This window comes from Chaetura pelagica, unplaced genomic scaffold (genome assembly GCF_000747805.2).
Source record: "Chaetura pelagica isolate M959 unplaced genomic scaffold, ChaPel_1.0 scaffold396, whole genome shotgun sequence".
Classification (NCBI taxonomy): Eukaryota; Metazoa; Chordata; class Aves; order Apodiformes; family Apodidae; genus Chaetura; species Chaetura pelagica.
In genome coordinates this window covers 332433-343351 of record NW_009953493.1, presented here as the reverse complement: position 1 = coordinate 343351, position 10919 = coordinate 332433, and the positions used below count along the sequence as shown (strand labels likewise).

General features: G+C 40.6%; 1 protein-coding gene across 1 annotated transcript in view; it reads left to right on the top strand.

Moving 5' to 3' along the window:
- ITGA9 (integrin, alpha 9) overlaps positions 1-10919 on the top strand; it is a 212360-nt gene that overhangs the window by 132346 nt on the left and 69095 nt on the right. The window contains exon 18 of the mRNA XM_009999062.1: positions 5290-5440. Within this exon, the coding sequence (XP_009997364.1) occupies positions 5290-5440 (151 nt within the window). The remainder of the gene's footprint in view (positions 1-5289; positions 5441-10919) is intronic.

Here is a 10919-nt window from a genome sequence, read left to right as displayed (position 1 = left end):
GAACCGTGGTATATATGGGAATTGAAGTGCTGGAGATGGCAGTTCTGCTTCATAAGGGCACTGACATGAGTCGTTCCACCTCCTTGGCCCTGGGCTCACTGCAGTAAGTGCCTTTTTTATCTGGGATGTTTGGCCCTTTCCTGTGGGAAAGCATTGACAGATTGTTACTCAGTCTTCACAGGAAGCAATATTGGTATGATATGTCTCCCAAACTGTGCTCTTCTGACGCAGAACCTCAGTAGATAACTCCTTGAATTCTCTGTCTTTCCCATCACCTCATGTTATCTGCTACTCAGAGCATACTGGAAAATTTCCACGAAAGAAATAGAATTAGGAAAAGATAATTAATGACATGATCTGATGGGCTCAGCACTAGGTTACCATAGCTTGCTTAGTGCATCTCAGATAGGCTGTGATCATCAGCTGCAAGAGGTCTCTTAGTGCCTTTGCTGTGTAGGCTTCAGTGCAAGAGGGAGAAGGCAGCAACTCAGCTAATACAGAATAAGACATGAGAATCTTTAGTGTTTGACTGAGCCCTTAGTCTAGATTGTCTGTGAACTCTGCAGAGAGACCTGACCTTGAATGCAGATGGCAAAACAGTGTAACCAAGCAGTGTCAAATCTAATAGCTTTGCTTTCTGTGGTGTTTTTTCAATTTTTGACTTGGTGTGTATTTGTTCATGGGGCTGCTGCCTCAGTTTTGCACTGGGAATTCAAATGAATTCCCAGATCGGTTGAGGATTTCAGCTTTTTATTGGTCCTTGAGGTTTAAGTATTTGCAGAACTCCTCCCCAAAGTTCAACTGACCCTGGAGACTGTGATAGAAACCCAACAGGAGAAAGGTTCTTCAGGGTTGATGTAAAGAGTCTGTGGAAACAAAATTAATATGCTAGTATTATAGTAACTGCAAAGACCCACTGCAGTGCTGGCTGTTGGAAGTAGAAATCTGTTTGGATCTTTCATAGGCCCAATGTTATTGACTTACTTATATCTTTTCCTAATTAAGAAGAAAAATGTGGGACTCATAATTTTTGTCTGATGAAGACAGAGGACAGATTGGACTTGAGGTGTTTGAAGTGTTTTTACCCACTTGCAATCTAAATGACCCCAGCTGTAACTTCTACTGTGCAGTGGTGATTTATCCATATAGGTGCCAATTTGCTGTAAGGAAAGAAAGGCTCCTAATATAAAAGGGAAAGTCAGTGATGAAGACTAACAGGGTCAATGCAACCTTGTCACATTCCTTGCCCTATGGATGATCTGTGCAAGCTGAAAGGAAGTGCTGAATGCTTTTTCAGTTAAAAAAAAACATTCTCTGTTGTGCAGGAAATAGAGAAATATGTCCCTGTGTACCTTTTGGAATGCAGATTATGTCTCCCCTGACCCATGTTAATAAAAACACCAGCATCCTGGGAGGTGGGGGAATGAAAATTGCAGATCTTTTCAGTTTGCCCTTCCCAGCTGGTTTTTCTGCTGCTGCTGACCATACTGCAATGATGCAGCACAGGCATTAGCAAAGAATGTTAAAGCATTCAAAAAATATGATACTTGTTTTTTCCTGGAATTTAGTTTTCTTTTTTTTTAATCACTTATGAATATGTTAAATATTTCTGTTTACATTTGATATGTGGTGCTGTGGCCAGTGAATTCAAAACCATGGTAGAAGTGTGGACCCTGATTTTCAAAATTGCTTGTTGTCTGCAAATCTGGGTCATGTGAATGAAAGCTGCAGGTATTTAGTACTTCTGAATGTCAAACTTCTTTCCCTTTCCATGCAAATATTGATATCTTGACACCCATCAGATGCCCATATGTGTGTGTTGACAAATGCAGTTGCCTGTGTATAATGTGTATATATATGTCTGCAGTCTACCCAGAACTACGCAGATTGTTGTGTGTAGTATCTGATGAAATGAGATGGTGTTCTGTCCATTTAAGTGATTATATCTTGATACTTTCCCCCCTTTTTTAAGGAAAAAAAAAATTAAAAAATTGGAGTCTGTTTTTATTTGTGTAATCTCTTCCTTGATGTGAACAAGGCTACAAGGGCCATGGTGAGCATGCTGGCAGCTTTATAGTTCTCATCCAACAGAACGTAAACTGAAAGCCATTGCTTGATCATGTTTCTTAAGTTGTTTGACATACCTTGTCCAGATGAAGGGGTGGCTTTAGTTGGTTTTCTTGTTTCTGGCAGGTGACAACAGTTATTTAGTTGACATATTTTGACTTGGCAGCCAGGCTGCTTAATGCACGGCAGGCACTGGAGGGGGATGGCACTGGGTTGGCAGCAGAGCTGCTCCAGCCCCCAGCTGGCTGCCCGCGCCCCATGACGTTATGCACTCGGCAGCAAACAGGGCCTGGGAGCTCCCCTGTGAGCGGGGAGATTCCTAATCCTCTTCTCACTGCAAGTGAACCTGATTCATTCCAGATGTATACAGATTTAATCACTCAGAAAGCTGCTCTCTTAAAATAGGACTTAGAGCACAACCTGGTGTAGCCTTCCAGAGGAAGACCTGAACTCCTCCAACAGCCTAAGAGCAGTGATGTTTTTCAGAGTTGATTGGTGTGTGAATTTTGTGTAGGAGCAACTATGATGTGCTCTTAGAAAGTGGGTTTTCTTTCTCTGCTGAAGAAAGTGTTATTACAAACATCATTTTGATATGATGCACTTATAACAGAGCAGTGATAGCTTTAGAAAGGAGTAACACAGCCCAGTTGTGTTAATTTTGACTTTTTTTTTGTGGGTTTAGTTTTTAGTTTAGTTTTAGTTTTAGGATATTCTTCTGAGTAATTCTCATTATTTATTAAAAAGGAGAGTATTCTCAATTGTCTTGAGAATTTAGATTTTAATACATTATGTTAAACCTCAAAGTGCTGCTACTAGCAATTCAAAGAGAATTGTGTAGCGTGCATTGCATTTAGTATCAACCCTACATAGGAGAAATATCTTGGCATATTCCTTTGCTTAATGAAGCAGTATTTCCAGGTTTTGCTAATGGGTTTGATAAATGCTGATGAAGTTTTGATGTGATTGCAAGAAGTGAGATTATGAAGTTCATGAGAAAGAAATGGTTGTTTTATTTCTTTGCTTCCAAATACGCATTTAGGATTATTAGAAAATCTCAGCAGACTGTTTAGTATATCTTCATGATTTGTCTGCTTTTCAACAGTAAATGTTGAAGTTGAGGCCAAAAGGTTAAATGCTTCTGAGTACTCTCACATGGTTGTCTCATTAATTTGTATATAAGGAGCAACAACTTGAATTATTTTGACTTCTCACACTAGTTTTGTAGTCGATCCTTTGCTGCATACACTTTTGCAAATGTTTATTTGCACTGACAGTTGACTGCAAGAATAAACCATAATGTTTAGAAAGCAGAGTGTCCAATTGTTAGTAATATTAGTTGGTGTGTGCAGTTGGTTGTAAGTGTGAGAAAGCAGGCACGTTTCCTGGAGACTTACATCTGCCTCATAAGGAGTTGTCATTGAACTGTAAGCCATGATTTTGGGCTTAGTAAATGAAGTAACTACAGGAAACAAATATGCTATAAATAGTGTCTGCATTACACAAGTTACACTTGCAATTCACAACCATCAACTTTAAAGCCTGAGTCTTGACCATCTTCCTCTGAACTTCTCACTCACCAGGGCCCCCAGCTGCTATGGTTGTGTACCTTTGGAAACCCATGTCTAGAAACTCCTAGGCAGATGCAGGGAGGTGGAGCCCAATGAGGTCTGCCTTTGGAGGTCTAGTATGGCTGTGATTGGCAGAAGATACTGAAAGGTTTATAAGTGCTGTGTTCTCAGAAACCCTGGTTTTACGCTGGTGCTCTGGCTGCAATACCATGAGCAAGACTGGTAAGGGAGGCCTGGTGGCAATAGAGGGACAGGCTGCCTTTAAACACTGCACTTATCCTGCATCTTGGACATTTTCGGAGAGTTTCTGATAGGTAGAGGAGCAGCTTGTGCCAACTTATGCATGTCCAGCATAGGCATTCCTTCATGGAAACTGGGTGAATAAAAGGTGGCTTGGTTGGCTATGGATTTCTCTGTGCTGTTGCATGTTGCTGTGTGTGCATGCACCTTGCAACAGTGCCTGGCAGGGTGGATGGTGCTAGGCTGTGTTTCCTCAGAGGTTCGTTCTTCTGTCGGAGTGCCTGTGCCCCACAGGAAATAATTTGGAGCATCTCTTTGCTGTGTGGCTGAAGGTCTCTGCTCTTTTCTGACCAGCTACTCAGTGTTTTCCGCTTGACACTGTCTCCATTTCTCTGGTCTGTATGAATGGTCTTGGATTACAGTTTTGATAACTGTAGCCAGTGTGATGGTATTCTGACTATTTTTGCTTTTTTTACATGTATACCTGGTATATTTCAGACCATCTTTTTTCTGTACTTTTAGTTCCAGACCTGCAGATCTATGCATTCATATTATATTTTCCTGTGATGTATCTTTAGCCTTCATTCTTCCTTGTTTATCTTCAGAACATACTAGTGTGATTAAATATAAAATAATAAATGTGTACACCAAACATCAAATAATAAATGTGTGCATATGAATATTTACCTCTGTATGTGCATGTCTCTGCTTATGTGTTCATAATCTGTGATGCCTTATTAAAACAGTGTATTAATTCATTATGTATAAGTTATTTTAATTCAACTATTCCTTTGGTATTCCACTTACAGAAGATGTTCCCATGGTGTTAGGTTCAGCATAAACACCCAAGGAAAGGTCTCTTACATTCAGTGGATGGTGGTTGTAATTTTAAAACAGTTTTCCATTTACACCTATTTCTGGATTTTATTTGACCCTATTTTGTTTCTTTTATTCATAGCATAGCTTTAAGAAGATAATCAGAAAGTTTCTAGAATGTTAGAATAAGTTTGAATTATTAAGAGACAAAACGAAATAGCCTGTGTGTTTTTATGTGGGCAAAATATCTTGCACTGGTTGCATTTCCCCTCTCTAATCACTTTACGATCTTCAACTGTTTTATTCTCACAAAACAAAACAAAACAAACAAACAAACAAACAAAACATATTAACAATAATTCAGATGAAGCAGTTTCACATGAGGATCATGGGATTTTCTGACAAGCACAAAAGGCAGTGTCAGCACCAGGACTGGGGAGCTGCTTATTCCCAGTATGACCCCGGGTCAGCAAACTACTGCTACTGACTGCCAAGCCTTTAAGCACTTGAGTTGTGACACTTCCATATCAGGAATGAAGAAGGACCAGAGTGTGTAAGTTGCCCAGAGTTAAAACAATGTAACTGTTTCTGCCTACAGTGTTGATGACAGAACTGCCTACCTGGCCCTGGGAGCAGTGAGGAACATCTCGCTTAACATTTCCATCTCTAACATTGGGGATGATGCTTATGACACCAATGTTTTCTTCAACTTTTCTGGGGAGCTCTTCTTCATCAAAATGTGGCAAAAGGTAAGAAAGGCCAATCTCACTGTGAGCAAGTCTCTTAACTTTAAACCAATGTAATTGCAAGATGTAGGGACAGGGGGTTGCCTGGTCCAGACTGCTGAGACATTTGGAAGTTATTTCTGGTTATGCTGGTCTTTAATATCTTCCAGGCTCTTTACTGAGGTTTTTTTCATTTGTGCATTTGATCTGTGTAAATTACACCTTTTATGTTTCTGTAGAAGACACAGCACTGTTATTCAGGGTGCACTAATAAAAAGAAAAACTGTTTGATTGAGGTATTACGGTACCTCTAGTTTTAATGGTGCCTTACTGCACTCAGCAGTCCTGGCCATCTCCTGACCTGGGCTCCTGTTTTCTCCTCATTGAAACCAAGATACAAAGGTATTCTTTGCTTGGGCTGTGGCCAGGATGCAAGATCTCAAAAGTGCTTTTGAATTCCCTGCATAGAGTCAGGTGAATATTTTGAGCTTTAGTCTCTTTACATTTAGATTTAAATACTTGGTTGTTTTTCTTAGTGTGAGTTCATTTAGAGATAATGGTGTTGAAATATGAACACTGTATTGAGCTTTTTACAACCTGATGGCCTTGAAAGCTGTCTGAGTGTGAGTAATGTGAAAATAATTGTGTAGAATGGGAGCTGTACAAACATAACAAGATGCTGCTGCCTGTTTCTGCCTGCTTTTCACAGTCATTTGTCTCTCTGCTGGAGCTTTGCTTTGCTTGCTAATCCGTAAGAGCTGTATTAAAAACAGTAGCACAACTGTTGCAAAGTATGGAATTAAACTGGTCCATTGAACTAATGACATTTTACCATTATTTTCACAGTTTATGATAGATTTTGGTTATTATAAACCTCTTAAATAATAAACAAAATTATGGTAACTTCTTATACATGTTAATTCCCTTCATGTTCAGTTTTTACTATTATGTTTAATACAGTTGCAAGCTTCAAAAAGTTGTCTTCATATTATAAGCTTCATTTTCAGGCATTATGTGGTGCAATTGTGCAGTTTATCAGGAGGAAAAAAGCAGGGGATAAAATAGAAATGTCTTATGCCAATACTCAACTTCTCCTTAATGGAGATTTATGTGGAGACTTCCAGGGTCTGGCCCAGCTCCCATTGAAGGCAGTGGGAGGGTTTCCATTTCTTTGCACTGGAAATGAAACCAAGCTTGATATATGTTCTTTTAAAAGGTTGTTGTGCTGTTGTGGAGGTTTTTTTTGTGTCTTCTGTGCTTACATGTTGAATATTTTACACATACAGATTAACTGGAACACCAGTTGTCTTTGTTGTTGGTCTTCTTGACCAGCACTGTGAGGGAACTGTTCTGTGTCCCTTGGTATTTTACCTTGAGCCTGGGTCTGTAGCACACTTGAAATGTCTGTTCTGAATGCCACCTAGAAGGAGCAGTTTCTGGAAGCAAATTATATTCTTGTAGGGTTACCTCAGTAATCAGTGTGTCTTCTGCTAATAGAAACTGGCTAATAGTAAAAAAAAATATTAAAAAAATAAAATACAGCACACATCAGGAAGCATGTAGGCTTCCCTCTTCCTGAGATCTCATAAACAGGATCAGGGTATGGTCCTCTAATTGTTTTAGTAGCAGGGTTATGTTGGGCTATATATAATAAATGATGGTAAAGGTGAAGAGAATGATTTCTTCTATGAGATTGCTCTGAGAATGATGACCATGTGATGGGCTTTTGTAACTTGTCTCTGGAGCCCTTTCTGGATGCTATATATCCCCTTTTTGTTTTCCCTGTGTCCCCAGTGGGGATATTCCTAGTGGGTTCAATGCAGTTTTGTTTGTTTCTGTGAGTTGGTTACAATGAGACCTGACAGTGCTGTTTTCTTTTCAACAGGACTATTGAGATAAAATGTTGTACCTTGTGTTTAAAAGAGGTGAATGACCTAGCTCAGGGGTAATGATAGTAGTGTTCCCTGAAGGGTGTTAGTGGAGCTGGCCCCTCTTTGCTTTCTGGAAACTGAGATTTCATCAGATGTGGTAGATTACGAGACTACCTGGTAGGGCTTTAACACTTCTGTATGAGGAGAAAAAGCATTTGCTGACTGATATTTAAGGGACTCCATATATTCCACTGTCTGATTTTCCTGTTGAACTGCAGCCAGTCCTCCCCAGCTCCATGGAAGAAGCCCAACTATTTCTTTCCATAGCTTCTGACAGACAGTCCTTCTCTTGAGAGGCACAGTATGTGGCACACGCCCCAGGGGCCTGATTCTTCATTCCTGCCTGAGCTCCCTGTACTCCACTTAACTCTCTTGTCACTGCTCCCCTTTGAAGAGGTGGGTTGTTTTACAGGTGTCTGGGAGTACTGCACTGCACTGAATTCCATAATGTGTCCACTAAGACAAATACTACTTTTGAAATGCAAAGAGATTAAATAATGTTCTCTTTAAAAAAAAAAAAATAGGGGAAAAAAAAGAAGAAAAATGAGACAGGGAGAAAGAATCCTCATGTGGTTAGTTAGAAAGATCTTCTTTGCAATGTTGACAAAGAAATTTTGATCCCCTTTTCTGTGTAGAGCACATTTTAAAATATACATACTGAAGTTTATTGTCCTATAGTCTTAATTCAACTTCAGGAAAGTATTCAATTTCAGAGTCTGAAAAATCCACTTAACAGCTGTGATACCACTTTTCTGTAGGAGAATGCAGAGCGCTGCTTGTGCACTAAGGAGTCTGGAAAAATTACTAGGAATTTCTACAGCATTTTGCATCTATTGGAATTGCCTGTTGGCTTGTAATGTTTTGCTGAAAATGCTTGTCAGCAACAGGCACTTTGGTAACCATTCTTGAGCTGCTTTTCAGTGCAGAGGGCTATTTTCAGTACAGTTGCAGAAAAAGTGCTATGAACTTGCTGCCAGTGGCATTAAGTATGGTAGGGCAGGGCCATATTTAATACACTACTCAGCCCAAGTACAGCACAAGATTTTATTGCAGTCATATAAAAATAGTATCTACAACATAATCATAGTAAAAAGAACAATAATAACCCAGTATGTATAGCACTAGTATGTCACTGCTCTTAGAATCATAGAATGATTAAGGTTGTAAGGGACCTTAGAGATCATCAGGTTCCAACCTCCCTGCTGTGAGCAGGGACACCTCCCACTAGTCCAGGCTGCACAAGCCTCATCCAACCTGGCCTTGAGCACCTCCAGGGAGGAGGCACCAACAACCTCCCTGGGCAACCTATTCCAGAGCCTTCCTGCCCCCATAGTGAGGAATTTGCTCCTGATGCCTAACCTAAATCTCCCCTTTTCCTATCACTACCCTTTCTGGTGAAAAGCCCGTCCCCAGCTTTCCTATAGGCCCCTTCAAGGGCTGGCAGGAATCAGCTAACCCCATTTCAGTGCTGGTTATGGAGAGAACAGTTCAGGAAATCCCACTGCTGCCTGTTATTTCCAGATGTGGATTGTTCCTAAATTTCAGGCAGGCTCCCGGCATCCAAAGCCAGCTGTGTGTAACCTTTCTCCTTCTTCTCACAGCAGCTTTCACAAGCAACAGCTGACTGATGTTAGCAGGGCCAGGCCTGGCCAGGGCAGGGTAGGAGTGAGATTATGGCTTCCTCAGTGGTAGTAATTTCCCATAATTTCTTCGTGAGTGGACACCTGAAACCTTGGTGCTAATTATGAATGTTGCCAGTCACCAGAGTCCTGCTGCTTATGGGCTCTGGGGTTTTTCTTCTCACGAGTACCATGGTACAGTCCCTTTCTGGGTTAGCAGGGAGTTCATGCAATTTGGATATGAGCTTTTTCTTCCTTGCTCCCAGAGCACTTGCCAGCATCTTTTGACTAGGATTGCCCAGAAGAAGCACAGACACAGGCGGAGTTTAATTTTTTCCAAATTGGAAATTCTCTTACACCATTATCCCATGCTGCTCATACTTTCTAAGAGTCTTAAGGCTGGCAGGGGCAGGATACTAACAGGGCATGAAAGCCAAAGACATGGGCCTTGTTTTGGATTCAACTGTACCACTGGAAGAAAATTTAGGTCCTGGATAGTAATTATGTCTCTTTTTCCAGCAGATAGAGCCTCTTTGGATCTGCTGGCAGACAAGTTAACATGATCAGTCTCGATTCACATCCAGCTGGTTATCAGAAACCTTTTAAATTAGAGGTTTGATTTAATCCAGCTGGTTTTACATGGAGTCAGTTGGACTTGCTCCTGTAAACCACTCTGCCAGAGGGTCAGAGGGGAGTGATGCCAAGTAGCATGGAAGCTGTGATCCCTTGCTCTGACACAAGTGCATCTGAAAGATTGCCTGAGCCATATATCACTTTGATGAGAACCCTTTATGCCAGGAGAGCTTTTATAGCCAGGGCTTGGGAATATGAGTAGTGTGGCAGTAACCACACCATGTGCTGCCTCTCCATTTTTGTAAATCTAATGCTTAACTTTTGTTCTAGGGTGCACCAATGCTATTTGCATTCCCTGGAGTAATATTGTTCCATTTCTTCATTGGGAACAAAAAACCCATGCACTTGAAGCTGTCTTACTTAATTGTTTATTTTAATTTCCTTTTTCTGTGGATGCTCAATTAAAACTTCAACTGTTATGCTTCCCTAGGGATAAGTAAGGAGCAGCACCTTTTTCAGGCAAGGGCTGTTACAGCCACCTAATATCCCTCAGCTCTTAGCAGGTAAGACTTGAAAGCTAGACTTCTGATCCAGACTTCCCACTTAGGATTCATGTATCACTCCCATGTGCAGGGAATGGGTATTGGAGACTGGCTTTAGTTGTGTAATTAGTACTGATTGGAGTTTGTTGGTTCTTTTTAAGCAACTAGCAATTAGTAAGCTGTCACCAAGCATCTCTGTTTTTAAGGATCTGATGGTTCTAGAATAACATATGGGACATCATACATTGCAAATAGTTATGCTGATCAGGTGGGGGGCTGTCCCATGTGCAGGGAATGGGTATTGGAGACTGGCTTTAGTTGTGTAATTAGTACTGATTGGAGTTTGTTGGTTCTTTTTAAGCAACTAGCAATTAGTAAGCTGTCACCAAGCATCTCTGTTTTTAAGGATCTGATGGTTCTAGAATAACATATGGGACATCATACATTGCAAATAGTTATGCTGATCAGGTGGGGGGCTGATGCTCTGACTTACGAGATGTGGAAAAAAAAACAGCTGCACAGTCATAAAGATGAGTAAGGATATGAAAAGTTTTCAGCTGAAAATCCAAGGAGTGGCTAGAGCTGCTTAAGAAATCATTCTTTTTTTTTTTTTTTTTTCCCCTTGGGTTTAACACTGGGGCCATGGGATTTTGTGGCTCTCTTTTGAACCTCCTGGTTACTTCTGGTGTGAAAGGCAAGACAAAGCTGTTTTTTTATGTGTGTTCTCGTTTTTAGGGGGGTTTTTTGGGTCTGTTTTGGTTTTGTTGCATTTTTTTCTTGTTGTTTGTTTTGGTTTTCCCTTTCTCGTTCCTCTTTCTTGCTTATTCCTTGCTCTTTC